The sequence below is a fragment of the Cheilinus undulatus genome, linkage group 6, assembly GCF_018320785.1.
Source record: "Cheilinus undulatus linkage group 6, ASM1832078v1, whole genome shotgun sequence".
Lineage (NCBI taxonomy): Eukaryota > Metazoa > Chordata > Actinopteri > Labriformes > Labridae > Cheilinus > Cheilinus undulatus.
Window position 1 is genome coordinate 28,835,734 of NC_054870.1, and position 25,491 is coordinate 28,861,224.

The 25,491-nt window shown below is 39.9% G+C and overlaps 1 protein-coding gene across 2 annotated transcripts; it reads right to left on the bottom strand.

The window, feature by feature from the left end:
* Positions 1 to 630: 630 nt before the first annotated feature.
* atl2 (atlastin GTPase 2) lies at positions 631 to 25,488 on the bottom strand. 2 transcript variants are annotated; one of them, XM_041789445.1, is made up of 14 exons: positions 25,319 to 25,488; positions 15,827 to 15,993; positions 15,061 to 15,273; positions 9,952 to 10,083; positions 9,747 to 9,851; positions 9,599 to 9,649; positions 9,453 to 9,509; positions 8,620 to 8,712; positions 8,266 to 8,404; positions 5,984 to 6,111; positions 5,762 to 5,818; positions 5,602 to 5,673; positions 4,795 to 5,226; positions 631 to 2,536 (listed from the first exon to the last, which is right to left on the bottom strand). In XM_041789445.1, the coding sequence occupies exons 1-14, from the start codon at positions 25,389 to 25,391 to the stop codon at positions 2,417 to 2,419; spliced, it is 1,839 nt and encodes a 612-aa protein (XP_041645379.1). In that variant the 5' UTR covers positions 25,392 to 25,488; the 3' UTR covers positions 631 to 2,416. The 2 variants fall into 2 exon arrangements, with proteins under 2 accessions (XP_041645379.1, XP_041645378.1); XM_041789444.1 differs by having other exon boundaries at positions 9,952 to 10,086.
* Positions 25,489 to 25,491: the final 3 nt, after the last annotated feature.

Consider the following 25,491-nt stretch of genomic DNA (forward strand, 5'->3'; position numbering starts at 1 on the left):
AGGAAACTGTCATTCTGACAAATAAGCTGAAATTATTAGGGTATTAACTTAAGAATCATTTTTAACAAGAAGTGTCTTTAGAACCATTTCTCAGGTAGATGTTCATACAGATTACAATGTGCAAAAGAAAGACATTAAAGTAGGATTTAATTGAACAATATATTCACACCATCCTCTTATTACTTCTCAAAATAACACATTTAATCAAACTGTGGACTAAATCTACATTTGCCCCATGATGCTGATATTCAGTTGTGTCTCCTTCTGCTGGATAACAGTCTGCAGTCCTTTGTTGTAATTTTAGACAAGTCTCACACACATCTCCTGAGGAATCCCAGCCCATTTTTCTTTGGCCAATCTCTTAAACTCCTCCAGATTTGTCGATCTTCTGGCAGAGACCTTGGTTTCCGGTTCACCCCACAAATTTTCAATGGGATTGCAGTCAGGGCTTTGTGCAGGCCAGTCAGTAACGTTCACTTTGCTCTTCTGAAGGTAGTTCTTTACCAGGAGCCACATATGTTTTGAGTTGTCATAATAATTTGGTCCTCATCTGCATGTAGAAAACTTACATAAAGATAAAAATGTTTTGAAGTTCACAAACAAAAACAGACACCAAAATGAGTCCAAAGAATTGTTTGGATGATTTTATTCTTCAGGTATACATTTTATTCAAAAATAAATTATCAGTGATATCTTTAAAAGGCAGACAAACATCATCTCAACCCACTCGTCACAATCAGAAGTTCCTATTATAAACCGAGTATTCACATCACGTTTCTATTAACATCAGTCCTCATGAGAGGGCCAAACTAGTGTAAACCCTACAGCAGCAACTTATCTTAAACCAAAGACTGTTATGCTGATCAAAACAAGAAAAAAAACAGCCTTTGTCATCTGATCTCTATAAAACGCATACAAAGTTTATTTAAATATTTAATCCAACATACACATGCCCAATTTGTTGTGTTAACACAGAAAAGAGAGAGGCTGTACAGTAAGAGACATCTGAGGTGAGAAATGATGTGGATGGAATCAATACAGAAGATCTCAGCAGCTAATGAAGCTGTCAGTGAACACGGTGCCTCCTGCTGAAGAGATTATTAAACTGGTGAAGGCAGGAGGATAAAACATCACATGTCAGTTTATGAGACAAAGGACATTTACAGATATGCTTTAAAATACTTTGTTGCAGGGGTGGATAAGAAGAGTACAATTCTTTCAAGTCTGCCAGTTTATCATGAAGCTGAGACTGAGAACAGGGAGAGAACAGACAGGCTGGCTCTCTGAAAAAGGTAAAATCTACCCTACAGTACCTTCATTAGTAACCTGCTTGTTTAATTTAGATAAACTATCTCAATGAAAAAAATGACTCAGCAGATCAAAATCTAGCTTTTAGACTCTAATTTGTGCATATATTTCACAAACGGACTTTAATGTGTTAAAAATTAAACTTCAAACATACTTGAGGTCCATTTTTAACAGCTTAAGTCTAGCTGTTTGCTATTCCCTCCACATGAAGTGCATCAATCTTCTCATCTAACACCCTGCAAGGAAACAAAGATTGGGGTTTTCATGGTGTGAAACTTTCCTTAAATTCTTATATCTCTAAAACAGCAGAAGCTAAAGGCTCCTAAAGAAAGAGAAGAGAGCTAACGCTTCTTTAATGAAGGCAGCTGAAGAGAAAAATGTCTTAACATGAGAGGCGTGGCTTTAAAAGCTTGCAGCTAACATTATAACCGAGGGACACCATGAAGAGGGCTGGACACTGGCAGGTCCATTATGAGACACTAAAGGCCTGATCACCTTAAAAAGCATGACAGTTTCAAATTTAAAACAAACACCAGCTGAGAGGCCTCAGATCTCTGAGATAGTTTTAAAGGGAGAGACGTTTCTGAGTCGCTTAGTCACTTGTGCTTTAAAGAAACAAACACAAGAAAGGTAAACTGAACCATCTGGCCTTTGAGACAAAACAATTAAACACACAAAAATCAGATTTTAGTTTGCATTCATTGTTGTTACAGCTGTTCACTGCTGTGTCAGTTTTCCCTGAATTACAGCTTGATATTCAAACATGTCAGCGTGTCTACAGTACGCACTACAGCACAACATGTGTCTATCACAGCATGGCACACTGGAGGAGGTGACAGTCTTTTAGCTCCTGCTTTGGCTTCTCTGCTCGCTCCTCTCATGAACATGCAGTTTCTGCTCTGAGGCACTGGGGGGCAATGAAGAGCAGCAACAGACAGCAAGCCCACAGGTCCATTACAGCAAATAAAGAGGGGGCAGCGATGTGAAGGTGGAGTTTAGGAGGAGGGAAAAAGCTTTGGTGTTGAATGAGTTCCACAGCTGAAGGACTGAACACAGAGTGTGTGGGCAGGAGACAGGACGAGACGAAGAGGGAGGAGGAGGAGGAGCGTCATTGAGTCTTTAACTTGGTGTGCTTTGAGCCCTGTTCTGTCAAGCTGGCTTTAATGGAGTTAACCACCGTCTGTCTGACGTTGTCTTCCATATAATGTTCGCTTAATGGCTTCAACACCTACAGGAGAGGAAAAAAAACAATGACTGTCAGAATAATTCCAGGTAATCAGTACTAAAAAACATCTATAAAAACGGACAGAGAAACTGAAAGAAAGCAGGTTAGAAGAGAATCACTTTAAAGGTAAAATAAAGAACAAAACTGAAAGAAATCTTGAACATGCTGACCACAAAAACACATCTCCAACACAAAAATTAAAAACCAAACAAAACCTCTTCAACTGAAAAAACAAAGAAGAGAAAATCAACCATCAAAGGTAGTCAAAGAACCATTTAGTTGGACATCTGGTCCCAGAAATCCTGAGGTCGATCCGGCCTGTCACTGTTCAGATGCATTAAGAGGGACTGGTAAAATCGAAGAATCCATGCCATTTGGTTCAAAACTATTAAAAAAGCGAGCAAGCTGCAGAGGTTTCTATATGAAAGAGAAGTTTAACAGTCTAAATTCGCCAGCAGCAGCTAGTAACTCCTCTTGTAATTGTTGTTGAGAGGAGTCAGCACTCTGAGGCCAAGCGTTGCTCCTGACGGGAGTGAAGGGAGAACAGAGACGGGCCATGCCAGGTGCCTCCTAACAGGCTCCGAAAGCTTGGCAAAGACCTGAGAGAAAGCAAGGGAGGAATGGAAGAGTTAAACAGGGAGTAAGACAGGGAGACAGATGAAGAAAAGAAGAAAAATAAGACAAATGACCAAAAGTTTAGTGGCAGAAGAAAGGTAAAGAGAAGAATTACAGGGTTCTGTGTCTTGAAGCAGGCAAACAGAAGGAATACAGAGTGAGGTGAAGGAGGTAAGAAAGTAAAAAAGAAAAGAAATGAGGAAGGATGTCGACAACGGAAGGCTGAAGATCAGAAAAGTGACACCTCTCACCTTTCCAACCATCCTCTGTAGAGCACGAGGAAAGAGGGAGGAGGAGAGACAAAGGTAGGGGAGGAAGGGAGACGTCAGAGGAGACACAGAGACTGTGTTCACGGTAAAACAACATTTAAGGAACACACACACTTTGATTTCACATTTGCTCTCTGCATTTCAATCAGTCTCTCAAAAACACAAAACAAAGAGAAGGAAGAACATAAACAGAAAAATAAGAGTTTCAGTGTGGAGGAGGAGGAGCTGGAAAAAATGGTGTTTCTTTTAGATTTATGAGAAATGGTGGGACGTGAAGACAGAAGAAAAACTAAGTGGGCAAAAACTAAAATCAAAAAAAGGAATCATGTTAAACAGCTTAAAATAAAAGATCACCTGAGAATATCAAACTTAAAATCATCAGAAATAAACAGCTGATGAAAGTTAATGAAAAAAGTCACTCACTCATACACTAATTATAACTTTATTTTCAAAAGCTATGCTAACAAAACTTATCCATGTTTTTTCTAAAGTAAACCACTAATCAAGTCAGATCATATTTTATATCTGCAGTGAGGCTTTAGCTCACCTTGACACATGAAATAGCATAACCATATAAACCAGCAGGAAAACCAAGAAGAGTTAGATATAGCTCAACAGTCACATGACCATGATAGCTCGGACGGGGGGGCAGGAAAACACCAATTGGAAATCACTGGGAATAAACACCAGACTTTGCACCTGAGTTTAAACGTTCTGGAGAGATATAAATGTCAGGCACTATCTGTAGACTGGCAAAAATGTATGCTTCAGATCACAATTTACTCTGTAGATATCTGTCTTATGGTCCCTGAGATATTGTAAACAACGCAACCGCTACCGCCTGGGACTGTCAGCGAGGGTTTGAAGGGTTAAATATTGCATTTATCTAGTGGTAAAACACAAACAACAGAACAAACTCTACTCACAAGTTTTTACAAATTTCAACACTCTGGTCATGATTTCTGCTAGCTGAATGATTGGAGTCTTAATTTTCATGAAAAGTAATTTCCCATAGCAACACTGTCGGACTCTGCTCCTGCAAACTTTATCCACATATATATTTTTTTACCCATGTCTGCTGCCATTTCTCTGTAAGCTTTTTAAATTTTCACCTTTATGTGTCACTACTTTGGTCTTTTCCTGATTAGACTGGCTGGCACAGCTATAAACACTAAACTTTTAATTTGCATTTTGACAGCACATCTATCTGCAGAAATCACTTCCTGCCTCAGATCTGGAGTTCTATGGGTGACATGAAGTCATCTGCAAACCTCCTACGATACATCCCCTTACACTGCTTATAATGACTTATTTTCTGCTACATAATCTCACACACATGAACACACACTCTCCCCTCCTGTCACTTTCACTACCCACCTGTTCCCAGAGTGTTTCGGCCACCAGGTCTATCATTGTCCCAACCTCCCGGAACTCTCCAGAATATTTCACGTATGCCCAGGCGCAGAGGGCCAGCAGAGCCACGCCCATCACCAGGTTAGCCAGCGCAGCTAAGGTGCTCAGACCGATGAAGCCTGTCACCCCGGAAACAATGTAGGTGACAAACATGACTGCGAAAAGTGTTGCTGGCGTGCGTGCTGCATAGAAGATGTTTTTGCCATCATTGTGTTTGGAGAAGTTGACATAGGCCTCGTCAAGCTCCGCCTCCAGTTGGCTCTGGTAGCGCTGGCAGAACTCCTCACCGCCCATTTTCTTCACTGAGCGGAAGTAACGTACTGAGTGCTCACGAAACTCCCCATGGCAGCGCTCTAGGTCCGATGGGGCGATGTATGGCTTGTCCCCACCACAGACCTGAAGGAAAGGAAAAATGGCTGACGATTTAATACCTTATTACTCCAACATGATGCCACTCTGCCATGTTTTGCAGACTTCATTTGATATTATTAAAGGGCTTTACAGCTTTTAGGATAGTCAAAAATTATCACCACTGCTAAATCATTAGTTTGTGTTTTTGTCAACTCTAGGCACCACCTGTAGAAAAATTCAACCTCTTCTTTCATTGCTGGGTTTGTCCCGTGCATGTGTTTAGGTGCAGTGTTTTTATAAAGGAGGCATCATCCTGCTCTCAGCCAACAGGATCACTTTTCAAGAATAAATCCAATAGTGATACCTGGTGGTCTCAAACAGAAGAAATTATTTATAACTACAACAGAAGCGTGTGTTTACCTGCTCCATGCTCTTGCTGTACATGTCTTTGGCTCCTGCCACCGCGGTTAGGTTGTTGGCTTCTGCAGTCGCCTGACAGAGAGACACAATGTTATTCAAAGATAGTATAGATCAACTAAAGAGAGATAAGATTTAAGTGCAGAAAACATCAGAGACTAACCTGCAGCATGGACTTTGGGTGAGGCAGTTCCTCCCCTTGGTAGATTTTTATGTAAGCCTGCAGGAAGATCAGAAACAAAGGCTATTATCATCTTCAATCTTCTGTCAGCTAACAAACCCTAAAGCTTTTGTTATTTTACACTTCTATAGCAAGATTTGATATCTCTATAGTCTAACTAGTGTGGTGTGAGAACCACCTGACTTTAACAAAATCATTGTCAACCTTGAAGTACTCCAGGAGATCTCTGCAGGTCACTTTGCTCCCTCCGATCTCTTTCTCTACCAGTCGCGCTGGAGACAGCAGGAGAGGCACCAGCTTGGTCAGATGTTTCTTGAAGTCTCCATCGATGTCTGAAACATAAACATACACCCTGATTGTCCTCTGAGGATGACAACTTAGGGGACTTTCACTCCTAACCTGTTTGGTTCAATAGAAATGAAATGAAGTTCATTTGCAGCACTAGTTCGGTTCGTTTGTGCTGGCGTGAAAGCTGACCACCAGACTCTGGTGCGGATCAAACAAGTGGACCAAGACCACGGTGTTGTTTGTTTGTGGTGAGAACACTAACCAACCTTGATCTGGCCTAACTCAGGAAACATTGAACTGTTTTGGATTACATTAGCTGCTGTAGCCAGAGAATGTGTTAAAAAGACAGAGCCGAAGTGCTTCAAAGAAATGTTATTTTTCTTTGCTGTCTATGAGAAATATCACAAAGGCAATGGACATCAATCATTTACAATGCATAAACTTCACCAAGATTTATATTTATTGGTTTACTTTTGTATAAAAAAGGCTATCTGAGATGAAGTAATGAACGGGCACTGTGTTTGGTCTGCCTCTTTGACACACACAATGACAGACGCACACACAGACTGTCCGTTGTGCTGAAGTGCTCGTACTCTCAGAGCTCTGTACCTCTTCAGAGGGTCAGATGTCTCTGTATTTTGAGGCATCATTCCTAGAAAGGCTACGAACACTTGATTCGTTGATGTATTAACAGAGAAATAACGCAATTTGTGAGAAATTAATAAATCAACACTAATGTGACCTCTGCTCGCTCCGACACACTTTGACAGCCCGAATGCGCACACGGTGCAGTTAAGCATGTTCATTATGGCCCTCCCAGCCTAGGGTCCTCCCAGTCACAGTTTTTGCAGGAGAGACCGAAGCGAGAGGAGATAATTGGACCTGTTGATCTCTGATGATGGCGAAGCAACGCTGGAATCATTATTCAACCTCATTTATTTCATATCTGAGACATTTGGTGAAAATAGAATGACGGACAACATTTAAGCTCATAAAAAATGTGACCAAATTTCATTTTAGACATGTTTTCTGCACTTACCTATTAATTTATCCATATATATCACTACTTTTGTGAAGCTAAGACTTTAGTAAACCTATTTCAAGCTACAAAAAGTTAATCTACGAGTGAATGTGTGTTTTCACATGAGATTCAAAACTGGGCAACAAATTCAGTAAAAATAACTCTTTACACAGTCCTCTAGGACAAAAAAGGGCCTCAGTAAGCATAAAGCTGAGATAGTCTTGAAAATGTTGATATAAAAAACTTGGGTATTGTGTTATTTTCAAGTACCTTAAAAAGGTGGATTAAATAAAAAAAAGTAAAAATTGAGAAAATACCCTTAGACCACATAGGGTTAGTAAGTATAAATATATAGTTGGTTATTACCAACATTATTGGCGTTGATTAAGATCATTTTAATATGTAGTATTAGACAAGGTTCGCTCCTCATGCAGTTTTTTTCATTAGTCGTTTTTGCACAGAGATTCCGCAATAAAGGCAAAAAGGAATGCCAGTCTCTGTTCTGCAACGAGCAATTCACACAAAGGTGTCACAGAGCCATGCACGCCCGAGCTTACACACACACCCTGGTGTCCTGTAATCAGATGGCAGCCGCTGCCTGAGCTGCTGCCGCTCGATTAAACCGCGCTGGTTTTTAAATTTCCCGTTTATGGAGACAGCAGCGCACACTCACCGTTGCGGAGTGCCGTGACGTCCTTTCACACTCGTTGCTGAAAAGTCTGTTACAGCTCTGATACTACCTTTCGATACAGATCAGAGGTGGGGCGAGATTGACCCCCATTGCTGAACGGTCGCTTTCATACAGAATGGCGTTGTGGAACCAAGGCGTAACAGACACGGAAAAGAGAAGCAGTGAGAAAGTGGCTACAGATTCAAGATGTATTTGTGACGCTGAAATATTTATTTCAAATGTATTTATCTCAGGTCGAAGTGTAAAAGTTAGGTGTATTCACAACCCGCAATAAACTGACCAATCAGACAGTATTTTCCTCACACATCACAGGTTTTGGTCTGCCTATAAATGCCCACATGTGAACACAGACCAAAGTTGACATCAAATAAATAATACAACAAATTGGTCCTTGATTCAGACCAGATCAACCAAACTAGAGGCCTGAAAAGGTTAATCTAAATCTATCAAACCTTATCATTTTACTTGTTTTATCTTCTCTCTCACCTTTCAGCCTGCCGTCAAAGTATGGGTTAGTGGCCACCTTGAGGCCAGGATGGGGCAGCAGGAAGCATCCGATGTTGGAGAAGCAGGAGTGGATGTGCTTCCTCACATTCTGCAGCTCCTCATGTTGGTTCTGTTTCACCTGTGTCAGCAGAAAATAATGTATTCCAGCTTCTTATCATTGATTGATGATTTACTGATCAAACATGACATGCACAGTAAATTTGCTCACACATGAACAGACGTTGGCATTTCGTGTTTGTACTTTTTGAAGAGTGATGGGTTGTCTAACAGGCGTTACAGGTGTACATGCGGCTGTAAAAGAGAGCTTTAACTTGATTTAGAGACTATTCTCACCTGTAGACGTCTCTCCAAGAAGTGGTTGCCTCCTTCCAGTCCATATTTGTGTTCATACGGATAACTCCAGTCACGAATCAGGAACATCAAGGACTAAAACACAACACCACAGACACACAATCAGACATGCAGTATTAGAAGTATATATGGGAAGAGTCAGAATCTGTTCTATTCACATGTAAGGCTGCCTTTAAGGGAGAAGGGGGTAAAGCTTTCTTGGGCCAAAAGTAGTTCAGGATAGCAAAGACATGGTCCATCTTAAATTCAAACAACAATAACCATTACGTAATACAGCAACAAAAACATACTATTAATGTATCATTGCTTCTTTCAGAATGTAGATCGCCTCTTATTAAGATGGTAGGAGCCTTTATTTTAGTAATATTTATGTTGTCAGCAGCACACTGAAATCAACGGTTCCAAAAATAAGTTGAGCGTGTCAATCCAAACAGAGACCTGTAGCAAACATTTGCCGTTTGCTGACTGGAGCCAGGCCAAGGAGGAGAATGTTAGCTAGAACGCTAGCTCTAACACCGCTGATATATTAAATGACATCTGGGGAGGGCCCTTTCACTCAGTCTGTCAGGGGGCCCACCATTTCGGTGAGCAGTGCTGTTCATATGTGGGTTCTTTCCTTTCGAAACTATGCATCAAAAAATGACTGGATGTGAAACCAAATATTACTTTTTCTTCTCTAATTTTTCTTATAGGTTTGGGTTTAATAATCGGATTTTTTTTTTTTTTTTTTTTACAGTGTGTAGGTATTAGAGTACCGAATAGTAAAAAATGAATGTTTTAGAAGAGTTTTTTTCTTTTTAGTCAGCAATGAGCACCTGGAAAGGTTTCTGGTAGATCTCTTCCATCGCCAGCCGTCCATATTCGGTGAAGAGCTGAACACGAGAGAAAAATAAACCCTGGTCAGAATGAAAAAGTTTCTGTGACAGGCTTTGGTGCAGCAGAAAGAAGAAAAAAAACCAACCTGCAGGTGCTGCAGGTCGTCCTCCTGAATGTTCTGGGAGAGATTGTACACCTGAAAACATTAAAAAATAAAAGAGCAAAACATGAGACTTAAATGTCCACTTTTATAAGAGTGAAGAGAAGGGAATTTTCCACCTGTGAGTTCTCACCTGCACAGAGCTGGTCATTGTGCTGAGGGCGAACACCGTAGCACAGTCCTTTATGGTGGACTGGCTGTCGAATGCTCCCTGGGTGTCAACGAGGAGCACGGCCACCTAAAGAGAACAGAAGAGGTTTCAGAAAGTGTAACACACTCCCAAATTCAGCATATAAAGTAAGATAAATAGGTTGAATTAGTTTGGATGGCTTTGATACCTTGCTGCCATCAGGCTTGTCGACCACAAAGACTTCACTCCAGATCTGAATTCCTGTGGTCTCCCTCTCACAGCCTCCTCTCCAGGTGAAGCCTGTCAGCGGCTCATCATCACCTCCGATCCATGACTCACTCTGCTGAAGAGAGGAGGGGGGTGGAGGATGGGATGAAAAATGGGAGGAAGAAGGGAGGATCGGTAGGGCAAGATAAGGGGAGAATTTATAAGGATAGAGTTTTCAGCTGAGGTGCATGAGGCATGGAGGAGGCAGAGATTGTGGTGGATAAATTATTTTACAAGAGACAGGAGGAATAAAAAAAGATAAAGCACTTAGTGGAAGAAAATCCTTGTCAAGAGCAACCGTCTTTATTTAGAGTTTAAGTGATGCATCTTTTTGTTGCTTTGTCAAGTTGTGTTTGTCTGAAAACCTCAATGTTTCCAAACTCTGATCGGCTGATTCTCATTTCAAATTGTCGATTAATACTCCAGCAAGTCCACATTTGACAAACCTTATATAACGATCCTACTGTCTATCAGTGATAGATTGACACAGAAAGTCAGTTATCTGAAATGATCATCAGACTGTGGTCAAAGTCTGTATTCTTGGCTTCTTTTTAGTTTGCTGATCTGTAGTTTTTAATCATTTGCAGGTTACAGTTGAATCATGATCAACATGTGTTAAACTAGGATTTGGTGACAAACATTTCAATAGATTAGGACATTTTTTAAAAATCAAAATCTATATTCTCTCTTAAACTTTCTCCTTGGCTCCCCTTGGACTCTGTAAGTACAGAACAGACTGACCAGAAACATCACATCAGAATGAGAAGAATTTAGTTCACCTGCACACCTGCGTGCTTTTTCCTCCTCTTTTAACAGGTGTAAACACACACTTGCATTTAAGCAGGTATGCAGTGAAGAGCAGAGGCAACTCTGACTACTCAGTGCTTCTCTCAAAGACAATAACTGGGTGACCCACCAGGTATATTTAGCTACTATTTCAGCATTTTTTTTGTCTTTATTCACACAAGATTGCCATCCATGAACAATGAACTAGTGGACAATCTGTTATTCTCTGTACTCTTCATGTATATGCTGCAGTCATGTCATTAACAATGCTCTTTTACAAGAGCTTTGATCCACAAGAAAAATCTTAACATATGCTATCTAGGTATATGAAATCAATCAATCAATCAATTGACTTTGATTTGTAGAGCCCTTTACAACACATTAAGTGACCAAAGTGCTTTCCAATAAAATCCAAACATATGAGTAGGAATAATAAAACAATATAAAACAATATAAAAATCAATAAAAACTACAATAAAACAAATACAAGTAATGTGTCACCAATGAATGTTAAAAGCCAGTTTGAAAAAATAGGTTTTAAGTCTGGATTTAAAAAGACCAAAGTCTGTGATAGTTCTCATGTCGGGGGGCAGCTTATTCCATAGTCTGGGCCCCGCCACAGAAAAGGCCCGGTCACGCCAGTGTTTGTATCTGGCTCTGGGCACTTCCAGCAGGAGCTGGAAAGTTATCAAAAGATAATCATCAGGTATAGAGCTCAACAGTGCCTGCCCAGCTCTGGTTCCTGAAGTAAATTCACCATTCAAATCCTCCACTGATATTTTGCAAAACCCTTACATTAACACGATAGTGCATCAGCCAAGCCAACCAGCTACTGATATACTTGTGACTTTCAAACATTTGATTTGATGCAAAAGCAGTAGAGAAAGGGGTCAAGGTGCAACACTATTAACACATTTTTCACAAGGATGAAGGAATTATATATCCTAAAATACATTGCAATTCCTTTTATTCATTTTGGGGATAGTCTTTAAACTTTCATGTACCTGTTTTCTACAACTATCTTTATTGTAGTTTTTACATTTGAAATGATAAATTTGGAATATAGTGTAGTTTAATTTTTACTATAGCGGCATAAATGGTTGTCAATCATCGTTCGTGGACACGGTAGACATTGTCTACATCGCTGGGTCACTCCAGGACTGTGGGAAGTGTACCATTTTTGGCCGATATAACTGATAGACACTGTTTATTTTTTTAAGGTACAGTGTGTAATATTTAGCTTTGTAGCCTTTAGCAGAAAACACTGTGCAAAAATGTCCCCCTGTGGTACTGTAGAAACATGCAAAATGCAAAAATCCAAGACACGGCAGAGTCCTTGGAAAGGACCTCCCCATGTATAAATAAAGGGCTTAATTTAAGTTACTAAAGACAAAACAATTTCACATGTATAAATTTTTATGTCCCATTTTTACCATCTTTGCTCAGCTAACTGCTAGTAGGCTAAATATTACACAAAGTACCTTTAAAAAGAGGTTGATAACTTGTGTATTTGAGTCTTCTGCAGGAGACTCTCCGGTAGGTCTTCGCAGGTCTAACTTGGATATTCCTGATTGTGCGGCAAACAATAAAACCTGCCTTTGAGAACATTAATGGGATTATTAGTTTCCATGCTGCTGAGCTCTTAAGAGACAACGGGAGGAGGAAGGTCAGGCCAGGCTGAGATGGAAATGTGTGGTGAGCAGAATTGTTTGTTAACAAACGCTAAAATAATGTCAACATTAAGGCCTTGTAAACAAAATACATAATCTTACCGTTTATAAATAGGGTCATGTATACTATTTAACTATCCAGTTTGTTGAATGAAAAGCTATGAATAAATGACAAATGTAAACTTTGTACTTAATATTGATATAGTATGATATAATACAGTACAACTTCTGTTAAGTCCTAATTCTGATGATAATGCCAGTCACATAAATCGGTCAAGAGTTTTCAATTAACTGATGATAATTTATGTTTGAAAAATCAAAGATTTCACTGGGACTATTATTGACTAAGTCTACAGAATGGGCACCAAGAATAATCAGTGAATAATTCCCAGTGAAAACTGAAGAGGTTATTTGGTTAAAATGCCCATCACTACCGTCCATCCCTTATCTCTTCAGCTTATTTGTGGCACATGAATAGGGGGATAGAGGGCAGACTTCTCTGTATGACACCGATTAAAATGCAGCTTCCAGATTAGTGCTGCTGCAGCACAAGACTTCAATTTTAGACTGAACTCTGTAGACACTGCAGCTCAGAGCAAAGATAAATTGTTCATCTAGACAGTCTGCTCTTCTTCATAACCCCTCATCATAAAATATTTGCTCAAATCTGACATCAAACTCAAACAGGTGAACATAAAAGCCACATTATGACCTTGTTTGTTCTTCTGCCGTGAGGGAGTAAAACCACGGACCCCAAACAGGAAAAGTACATACAGGCCTCACAGGCAAATAGCTGATTTGCAATGGAAAGTGTGCATAGCCCCCGATTACTTCTACATTAAATCTGTGCTTAATACTGTGAGAACAAATAGAGCTATATTGAGCTATTTTGTAAGAACAAATAGCTCAATAACATCAGCTGCTGTGTACATCTGTCTTTAAAAAACAGAATCTGAAGAAATAGAAAGAGTGATAACATGAGCACGTGCTGATCTGGTCAGACCTGCATGAAAGCTCATGTTTATGCTGTCAAACAGCTGTGAGACAGACAGAACATGCCTTTGTCTGTCCTTAAGCCGTGTGCATGTGTTAAAGAGGGTTAGTCTAAGTGTGTGTGTAAGCTGATCCTGGCTGCTTCTGTGTCCGGCTGCTGTCATAACACTTGAAGGACTAGTTGTTGATACTTTATCAGAGTAAGCAGGAATAATAAAGTCGATAATGTGAGTGTATTTATGCGGTCTCTGTAGTTAGGACATTACGTATACTCAGGATTTTTTAAAAAGAAGAGAAAAGCTACAGGAAAATAAAGAGTATTAAACTCAATCTTTCTAATTAAACCAATCAAACTAAAGTGTTCTCACTCAACTTAAGCCACCCTTAAACTGTGTGAGTAAGTGTCTCAGTATGAGATCAAACAGGAAACACTGGTCTTTGCCCGTCACATTCAGGCACACATGCCTGTGCTGGTTGTAATGTCATCTGCAGCACTATTTCATACTTCAATCCTGCTTCCAAAATCTGTTGCACAATATTAACAGAAAGATGAGCTGTTATATGTAAATCTAGAGTGTGTAAACATGCTCAGCAAGGCTTTCTAAGTTAGCTGGAGTGTGAACAATTTCAATCAGGGGTCACAGCGCCACTGAACTCAATATGGAAGTAGATTGGCTCAGATCACCTCAAACATTGGTTTCACAGGTTTCAGTAAGTTTGTTGTTTCAGCATCACCCCTATGGGTAAGATGGGAGAAGTCAGTAGTGTTCTGTTAACCCATGCAGGTTGCAGAGGTGTTACGGTGGTTGACCTGCTGTTGTTGTCATTATTAGTAGGGGACATGCTTCCTCTTGTGGATGAGGATTGAGCTGTATCAGACTGACTGAATGAATGACTGAAGTCATCAGCTTCACTGTTAATAATACACCTACCATTTATAATAAAAAGTACAGAAAGTTTCAGCAACATTATTTCTAACTGGGTGTGATTTTATCCCTTATTTTAAAAGGTTTGATCATCATTTGGTAGTGACAGGCAAAAATAGTTCAAAAGCTTGCACATCCCAAAGAGTTAAGTCCTGGGTGCTGAACCAAGGTAAGTCACAGGAAAAATTGAAGAATTCAAGTCTGCACATCAGAAGCTGCTTCAAAGCTTGTTTAATGAAGATTACCACATATGCCACACATGCAACGTTTCTGGCCCTAGCCCCTCATTGGACATGACTGATATCGGGGTAGCGCCTGAAACATCACATATGTGGTGATTGTACACACACAAGGCCTTATTTATGCCACTGCTATCTTAGCAGAGTGATATGTGAAAGACAACAGCTCACTGTGAGTCTAGTAATCAGACATTTTTTTTGTCTAACACTAAAGAGCAACCATATAATAAGCCAAACTTCGCCTGTTTGTGTTAGTTAAGGGGCAAAAAAAACCATACAGTGGTAAAATTTTTTTAGGCTATACGGCTCAGCCCTGTTATCAAGCATCAAATACTGAGTACTTGACCTCATGTCCTAACACTAGACTGAAGAACTTTCTCCTCCTCTGCCCTTTTAAGTTCATAAACTGAAAGAAAATTACAGATTATTATCTCACCTGATTGTGCATGTAGCGTAGCATGAAGTCCAGCAGGAAGGACTTGCCTTTGCGAAAGGCCCCAGCAACAGAAACGACCACCACATTCAGGTCCTTCACGTGATCTTGCAGCAGGATCTTCTCCAGCGCTGCGGCGTCCAGCTCAAAGCTGTGCTCATCCTCATTGGCTAGGACGATCTGGACAGGTCTGGCTTTTTCCTCCTCGAACCAAGGCTGAGGACATGAGTTGGCAATTAAATGAGGGCCTTCCTTGGCAGAGAGCCAGGTGATTAAATTGTGATGACACAGGTTTCAAAGGAGAATGGTATTAAAAGTCTGAGATTAGCCAACAAAGTGCCAGGGAGAAAATTAAGTTAAATTTAGGAGCCTGGAATAAATGAAAGACTCTTATAAAGTAAAGAGCTGCAATGCTTTCTTCACTGTCAAGGTAGCACTATCATCACTATCATGATGATAATATAACGGCTTTTAAACATTTCTTTCAGTTATCCTTTATGCTGGGAGTTTAAACATTTATAGCTAGTCTGTCTTCAGGATTCATGTGATCAGTAATGCCGTTAGAGCTAAAACAACAAAAGTTTTTTTTAAAGGAAATATCTAACTGTACAACTAATCCTAAATCCAAAGCTATGAGTACAACATATTTTCATATTTATTTTAGTATTACTAGTGATTGCAGACAAAAAAGAGTGTCTACATGTCATCAATATTACTAATCATATTTATGGTACAGATTATTGTGATTAGGACAGAAAATATGACAAACCTCTTCTTCTTGAATCTCTTCCTCCAGTGGGGGGGTGAAGGTGGCATTGATTCCTGAGTTAGGGGTCTGGATTCTGGGAAGCAGTTCATCCTCCAGGTCCTCAGCCTTGGCTAAAGGAGGTATCTTCTTATGACAAAAAATGGGGTCCTCTTCTACACCACTCAAGCCTTTACAGTAAGAAGAGGGGGAAAGATTAAATTACACAGGTTAGATAACATCCGGTTGTATGTTAGTGCACAGACAAAGGGTGTAAAGGGAGAAGATGCAGACAGAGGAAGGGAAGTAACTACATTTTAAGAAGCAGTTTTCATGGTAGATGTATTTCTGCTTCACAAGAGGCTAGGTATTGTTTTGAAAGGTTCAACAAAAAGAAAACTACCACATAAGTGGTTAAAATGTAGACAGGGATCTTTCCAGCATCCTGTGCTGGACTAAATACTGTTATCCACTCTGGTCCACACATCTAGGTCAAGCTTGAAAATAACCATGTGCAAAAAAATTACAAAGGGCCAGAGATAGGACATAAAAAGGAGGTTGAGAGGACAGAGTATTCTCATTTTTCTTCTCAGTCATTTTGGCATTACTGTGGAAGTTTGTGTTAAATCTAAAGCACATGTTTCCTGTTAAACCGCAGGATTCCTGTCTTCATGCCACAGAGCCTCAGCTGCTACACAGGCAATGTGCTGAACCCTGAACAAGAATGCATACAGATGAGGAAAGTGTTTGCATTTTTGTCAGGTTGCAAAAATATTTTTCTCTACACTGCAGATTTTTTTGATTGATTGCTTTGTCAGGAACTTCCACACCTCAGACTGTATTCCACTTTGGTTTCCTTTTAAATTTTGTACTATTAAGTTGGAGGTTCTGAGTTTAACCAAAGATCCCTCTCTTTTCTTATCCTATTTTACGGCAGTAGTCTCCTGTAATCCATAGACTTGGTTTTCTGTGATTATTTTTTGTTTTATTTTAAATGACCAGGATGTTTAGAAAGTAAAGTACTGGTTAAAAAATGCATAGACTGAACAAATATTTTAGCACCAAATTGTTCAGAGTAAGTTTGTATAATTTATACTTTGCTACCTCCTCTGCTCTCTGTAAGAGATATAAACAAAACTTCCAGACAAAGATCATGAAAAATGTCAGAATTTGATGGCCTTTGAATATCACCACTGTTCCCTCCCTGCATTATTGTTAACTATGACTAAAATATGACTCAAGATCGGTAGGGCTTTTTTTCAAACTTTTATACTTTTTGATATCATGATCATAAAGATGTTAACTATTAAAGTACAGTAACGGCAGCTTAGAGAAAAGCTGCATAAAGAGAAACCAAATTAAGACATACTGAAGTCTATTCATTAACATTAACGCTGTCTTTTATATGTACGCTGTACAAAGAAACTAGATTTCTACATTTTGGAAAAACTTTAAAAATAGATTTACATGTAGGCTGCCATTTGTGATCAATGCACTCCGGGTATATGAAGTCATGTGGCTGCATTGTTCTTCATCCCACATCTTTCTCATCTTACCCACCCTGACCTACAGTACGTTACGGTAATTTCTTCCATATTGCACTTATACCCAAAACTGAACTTGTTTTGAAATTTAAAAGGTTTTCAGGACAACTCTCCATAGGAAGAATAAAACATTCACATGACACTGTTACCCAGAGTGCATTGTATGACAATGGCAGGATATATGTGAATTGATTTTTTTCTATTTGGTCAAAATGTAAACTCTGTTGTGTTTCACTGTAAAACATAGATATCACTAGAGCTGGGCAATTAATCGAAAAATAATCTAAGCTGACATTTAGAGCCTCTAACTCACATAAATCTGCCATGTCAATTATTGCACTTCTTTTGCTGTTTTCTTGAAATTTTACTTTTTATGAAAATCATTTTCATCTCAGCTGACGTCTGTTTTGATTTCAAATATTTCAATAAATAACCATAAATTGTTAATCTGTGTCTGTTCCTTTCAGATGTTTGTTTTAAAATTATACAAATATTTACAGAACAAACAGAGTCGGAAGTAGGGGGTTGGAATAATCGTTCATTAATCATAACCAAGGTTAAAAGTTTAATTAATTGTGATTTTGATTTTTGCCGTAGTCGCCAAGCCCTACATATAACAGACATCATTTCATTTGGAGGCAAAATGCTTTTATATGCAGGATTCCTTTTGAAAATGCCTTTCACACAGATTTTGGTTCTCTTCTCCCATCTGATTCCTGCACGGATATACAGATCACTAATAAAGAGCAAGATTATCATTTTTTAAATTTTTATTTAACCTTTATTTAACCAGATAAAAATCATTGAGATCGTGATCTCTTTCACAAGGCTGACCTTTCCAAGAGGTCAGCAGCACACGTCATAATAAATAATACATATTCGAGAGACAGATAATAAACAATAAGTTAAAATGAACAATAATTAAGAATTAGAGCAACGTCACATTTTAAAGTGCAGGAATAGGTGTCACAATAATGATTTAAAAACACAAGCACTGTTCCATGGACTCGCGTTGTCTGTCATTTAAGATAGAGCGAAAGTTTTCCAGTGAGATGAGTTCAGACAGTCTGGAGAGAATTCCATACAGAGGGGGCCGCAAAACTGAACGCTCTTTTCCCCTGTTCAGTCCTGACACGAGGAACAAGAAGGTGGAAAACATCACAGGAACGCAAAGCATAGTGGCTTTTAGTTCTTTGAAGAAGAGTTCATAAATAAGTAGGAACCAAGCCAAGAAGATCAGAGTGAGCCAGTGAGTGTATCTGCGAGCACTCAGAGAGGGCCAGCCAGATTTGGCATAGAGTTCACAGTGATGTGTGAGGCGACTACAACCTGTGACAAACCTCAGCGCACAGTGATAGACAGTATTCAAAGACTGTAGACATTTGGCTGAAGCAGTCATGTAAGACGACACACCTTCAAGTGAAAACTCACAGTGGCCAAATACCTGGTTCACAGTCCACTGAACAAGTATGACAACATGTATTAAGTATTAGTCATTCACTTATTTACTTATTTTGTATACCAGTAATAGCCATTTAAGTTTCTGTACCACAAACACAAACTTAATACGTGATGTCACATTCGATGTGCAGACACACAGGGACACTCGCGACCTCGCAGATGCGTCAAGCATGTAACAGGCTTTACAATGTAAGATGAAGCTAAATGTAAAGTTACTTTTTAATTCAGCCTCTCATTTAACACTTTCAATACCTACAAATCAATGAGTCTCTAGGTCTGTGTTTGTGTGAGAGAGCAACATGTTTGAAAGTGACTAACATCTCTCAGACAAGCTTGACGCTGAAGTGACATTTTTGATTTAAGTGTTGCTAAACAGTATGGCAGGAAGTGCACAGCTAATAATGCATAACCAACACATTGCTCACTACTACAGAAACACTGGCAGTGCAAAGCAATGAGCACACTAATCAGATTTCCATTTCCAATGGGGAAAAGACTTTTCTACAAATGCATTGTAAAGTTTCAAATAGACACCAAGAAGTCAGCTAATACACCAACAATGCACTGTAAACAATGCAGATGTTTCATTTGCTGCAACTACAAACCCAAAACCTGGACTGGTTTGAGTCCTGGGCTCTACGATAATAACAGCTAGTACTGACCCCTGTCGAAGTCCTGCTCTATGTCAAGACAAAGGGAGAGCAGTTTTGAAAATGTTAGAGGACATTTAAAGATAGACCCAAGAGAGCTGCAAAGTATCCTATCTCAAATCCATCAGCAATCTCCCATCATTTTCTGACAACGCTCTTCTGGAAACAGATGCATAATTCTCAGTAATTCTGATAAAGCCAGAGGTCAGCATACTTCAGGGGCTCTTACATGTGCAACATGAACACTGTCATTTCATTGTCCATAACATATAAGAGGAGTGCTGCTCATCTTTTCAGTCTGAGTTCAACAGCAGAATCTAAGTTGTGGCCTAGAGCAGCTCACTTGTGCTCATTGCTGTGGAATAAGTCATAAAAGGACACAAATACCAATGTGATTTACCCACAATTAAGAATAAAGTTTGTCAGAAAAACAATGTCACGATGTAGATTTGTATAAAGTAAAAAGTATGGATGTGCAATAATATGGATGTGTTGCTTGTAGTCCAGTGAGAAGTTTCCACAGTCAGTGATGATTTGGGCTGCCATGGCATCTGCTGGTGTTGGTCCACTTTGTTTTCTGAAGTCCACAGTCAATGCAGCCATCTACCAGGACATTTTAGAGCACTTCATGCTTCCCTCTGCTGACAAGCACCATGGAGATGCTGATTTCCTTTTCCAGCATGACTTGGCACCTGCCCACACTGCCAAAGGTACCAAAAGCTGGTTCAGTGACCATGGTGTTACTGTGCTTGATTGGCCAGCAAACTGGCCTGACCTGAACCCCGTAGAGAATCTATGGGGTATTGTCAAGAGGAAGATGACAGACACCAGACCCAACAATGCAGATGACCTGAAGGCCGCTATCAAAGCAACCTGGGCTTCCATTACACCTGAGCAGTGCCACAGGCTGATCGCCTCCAAGCCACACTGCATTGATGCAGTAATTCATGCAAAAGGAGGCCCAACCAAGTATTGAAGGCATAGAAATGAACATACTTTTCAGAAGCCTGACATTTCTGTTGAAAATATCCCTTTTTATTGATCCTATGTAATATTCTAATTTTCTGAGACACTGAAATTTGGGTTTTCTTATCTGTAAGCCATGTGTAATGAGTCTATATAATATATGGGTTTCACTTTCAGAAAAGAGTGACAAAAAATATTGAACTTTTTCATGATATTCTAATTTTTTGAGACACACCTGTAATATCACTCATGTTTTTCAAAAAACAAAGAACTATTCTGACTTTATAACTGCTTTTATAGTTAACTTTTTTTTTAGTTAAACATTTGTGTACGAAGTACAACATACACAAACAACTGACATAGGTTTTCCCCTTCTCCCTTGAAATGAATTAAAGTATCTTGACAAGTGGTCCAATCTGACATTTCAATCAACAAAACAAGAATTCAGCTGACTCATGTCAAATCAGACATAAAACCAAATAATAACAGGCTGTCATGCTTAACAAATGGAGATGCTTGGGGGTCTTTTGTTTTGCTGCTTAAGTCAGAAATAAAGAGACCTGATGTTTTACATAAAGATTAAAAATATGCACTGACATAAGTTATATCAGAAATAGGTTAAAAATGTAAAGACCACCGTAATCTGTGGCTAAACTCCAGTTCCTAATGTTGATCAGACTGAATGAAACCACATCAAACAGAGCAGGCCAGGGACATGTCTATGAGACTAGCAGTGGATCAGGAGACTGTCAGACTGATTTTGTTATTATAATGTTGCGCTTTTTGGCTCTGGCAAACTTTCTGCAGTTTCCAATGCCTGCTGATTCAGCACTCTGCCTGATATTAGCCGTTGGCTCGGTCCTAATGCCTGCGGCTGGCTAGCAGCTGCTACCACTGTGTTTTAACATAGTTAGGATAATGACTTTTGTGACTTAAGATTTGTTGAGGACTTCTTTCCACTCTTCAGGACCTTTGCAGGGCAAATTCTACAAACAAATACTGAATAACTCCGCCAGTACCGCCGTGTTGTTAACCTCTTTTAGCCTCTTTGCACTAAGGCTGCTACCTCTTCTTCTCTGGTGCTTAACAGCGGGTCTTTTACTGCAACGCCACCTGCTGTTTTGGAATGTGTATTCTGGTGAGAAAGAAAACAAACGCCTTTATTATCGGTTGATTCTATCAGTTAATATTTTATTACCGGTAAAATAAAAACATGTAAAATATATGCAATATCGGCCGATAATTTATCAGTACCGATAATCATCGTGCATCCCTACTGAAAATCAAGATCCATGTGTACAGATTTTAAACATATAGCCTAATCATAGAATTACATAGAATCTGTAAATAGAGATTACAAAGTGCCGAGTTATGGCAGCAAGTCTTGGTTTTGAGGCGGTTCTCCTAACAGCACAGGGCAGACAAAGTAATCTGCTCAGCACACAAATCAGCCGTGCATATTTCCTCAGCCTGTGGAGGTGAAGGGTCCCCCCTCAAGTCCAGAGCAGTACTCAGTAGGATGAAGTGGCAACTGCACTGCAGCCATAGAGGGGGACCCACACAAAGACACTATTCTGCTGGGACTGCAAGGACTCTGCTGCAGCAGACCGTGTGTGAGGGACATACACAATCGACACACAGGGAAAACCATTAACTTAGCTGTTATGTGCACTCAGTGCTACAGTAACACTTCATAATAAAGTGGCTAATGCCCTGTCCTACTCCTCAGCTTGCAGGAAAATGAGGGCAGAACTAAAATTAGCCACATTTGTTCTTATCGTTCAGTGGCTTTGAACAGATGTTTACAGGCCTACATGTTTTCATTTTAAGACAAACACGCTCACATAAAGAGGGATGGGGGAAGTTTGTACAGTGCATCGCAAAACAAACAATTATATTCAGGTGGCATCCTCTCTGTTCTCTAGTAAGAGGGCTGGGGGTCTATCTTTAACTCTGCAAGGCAAGAATAGTATGTGTCTACCCTACATCTCAGCACTGCGTCCCAAATCTGCTCTGCCCTCCCTGGACTCCTGCGCTATATCTGAGGCAAACGTTGATAAGGACATGGTCCACTTAGCTCCACCAGCTGTCTAAATATGGGAGGATTCATACTTTTTAAAGATAATTAAGAAAAAAAGGGTTTTCGAGTAGAACTGAGTCAAACAAGTTAGTCAGTAACTAAGATTGTGCAAGTCAGATCATGCTGAATGTATGCCGATGTCTTGTTGCTTACAACATTTCAGATTTGGACTGCAAGAGAGAAAAATATCACACAAAAGTAAAGAAAAACTATAAAAGTGTACTTTTGCTGTTGCAACAATGGCTGTTAATACACAAAACAGCAGAATTGAGGGTGTGTAAGAGATCAGGAGAGCACTGTAACCAATTAAAATGCAGACACACTGACATCCCAGCAGAAAACAACCTGACACATTCTCTCTGGACAAGAGTCAAGAGGGGCAAATGTTCAGTCGCAGCAAGAGGACCCATGGGGGAGTCTGTGAGGACAAAGTGCATATTAAGAGGTGCTGCTGTCAGTGAATGCTGCTGCCACAGAGTCAGCTGGCCTGTATGAAAGTATAGACATAAAGGTTATCATGACAAGAGACTCATGATGTTATCTCAGTAACGAGTCTTAAAGGTGGACCATTAACTATCCTTCAAAAGGATTAGAGAAATATAACCAGTGGTGTAGTGTTGCCTGAAGTGGGTATACTCTTAATAAATGCCACACATTTTTAAGCAGCCCATCCAGCAGAACCTGTGATAACACAAAGACATGTATGATCATCTTATATATTTAGTTCACCTAAAAATGAGCAGCAGGAGAAGAGTGGGTTTTACTGTCATCATTGGCCCAACAACTACAGGCTGAGATAGAGACATGATAATGCATTTAAGTGAACTATTCCATAATTCTTCACAGCGTTGGGGGTAATGCATTACAACAAAACACACCAGTGTACTCTGATTACTTTTCTGTTGCCTTTGCCATCCCAGGAGAGGGGGTTAACACTCACCCTTTCCATAATAAAACACAAACAAGACTATCAGCCACTGGATGACAAAAGAGCTGAAGTCAGAGTTATTGATGTTTGGCTGACAGAAAAATAAACACATTGTTCCAGACCAGAAAGCCACTGAAGGCCCAAGGGGTTGAGCATGCAAAGAACGCTTTGTAACACAGGTGAAGTGGCTCCTTCCAAGCTTGTAAAACAGAAGGCACCAGATCAGGACCAGACTGAGCCCAGAATTAACAATACCCACCCTAGCACCTGCCAGCAGCTTAACCAACCAGCCGAGGATGCTGCAGAAGGCAGACATGATAAGCAATAAGGCACAGAAACAAAATTGGACTGTGTTGGGTCTTACCTTGTAAAAAGTGGGTCACAAGAAAAAAAAGTTGGGAAAACACTGCTTTAATCTGCATAAATAATTTTGCAGTTTGCAAGCAATTTTCATTAGCAAAACGCATCACATTACTCAATATTGGGCAACTTGTACTTCTATTTATGTTGCTGTGGTACAGTGCAAATGTCATTTGATTTTCACCAGAATCATATAATTTATAAAATTAGGCATTTGTAACATCTGTAACTGATTATCAAACAGTATTGCAAATGTAGATAATTCTTACTCAGCCGACTAGACTGGTCTAGATCTAATTATGAGAGCCACAATAGCATTTCAGCCAACAAAGTGCTTCAAAAAACAATCTTATTTCTCACTGTTATCACAGTTGTATCACAATTTAATCCCTTACCGAATTCTAAATCACATCCCTTATAACAAGTCAGGCAGCATTATTAACACTAAAAATGGTTTAACTCGCATTAAACTGTTTTATCTAGACAGTTGACACTGGTATATAGCTAAATCAGTGGCACTTATGAAATCTAAGTACTTTGAATGCAGACTTGTTGATGGAGGATAAGAAACATTGAAACGAAACCCATTTGATATGACAAATGAAGAGTTCAATCCTTATATAAGTTTCAGATAAACTTTATACACACAGCGACTTCTGATTCACCCTTTACCTCCTTTAAAACCGCTTCATTTTACTAATACTACATAGAAGCAGAACAGGAAATCGTGTTCCACTTCTCATATGGACACAAGTGTTTTGAGACCAGCTTTTAAATGTGTGCACTTTCTCTGACAGGTTTTAGCACTTAAATGCACATGCAGTGATGTTTTTGTGGACACATTTAGCCTTTTAATTGCGTAGATAAGTCTTCTTTCAGACTGAACACACTAATAATAGAGCATTTAAATATATCCCAGTCATTAGGGGGGATGAGAAGATTAACGTATAGTGAGGCTGAAGCCCCGTCACAGGAAACTGCTGTACAGCGGACAGTTTCAAAGTTCAGAAACCAAGCTGCCGAAGCCAATACACGGTGAATGTGCAGCTACAGGCAGGTTTAGTGAACAGACAATCCCGGGCGAGCTGCCGGTTTTCGGCCGTCCAAGTGAAAGTGACGGCCAGGACAAACGAGCCGACAGGTGTCGCGTTCAATTTCGTATCCGGGTCAGAATCACTTTCAAACAACAGCTTAACATAAAGTTACTGGATCGACAACATGGTTTGACACATTCAAAAAAATAAGAAACTTAAGAATCCAACTTTAACAAGTTCTCATACAGCTCAGACTTTGTTGACAAAATAGTTTCGAAGTAGAGGGGGCATCCTGGCTGGGGTGCCACATTTGGCAGAACACCGCGGGTCTCCCAACTGAAAACAGAAGCGTCTGGCTAACGGAAAAGCGAGAGTTTGCGACTAACAAAGACATAGGCGACAGGAGCTAAACTACCTTAAATTTGTTCCTGAGCCTCGTCCACCCTGTCGGCTTACTGTCCTACATCTACCAGACACGAGTTAGACGATTTACCTTCGTCAACGACTCGGCTTTTGCAGTTGGGCTCGATGTGATTTCTGCTCCTCAGCCCGCTCACCTCCGCCATCTTGGACTACTGAAAACTAACGTGGCTGACGTCAAAGAAGCTTTTTTTCTTCTCACGCTGTCTGTGAAGTTCAGGACGCCCCGAGGCTGCCACAGCGGGG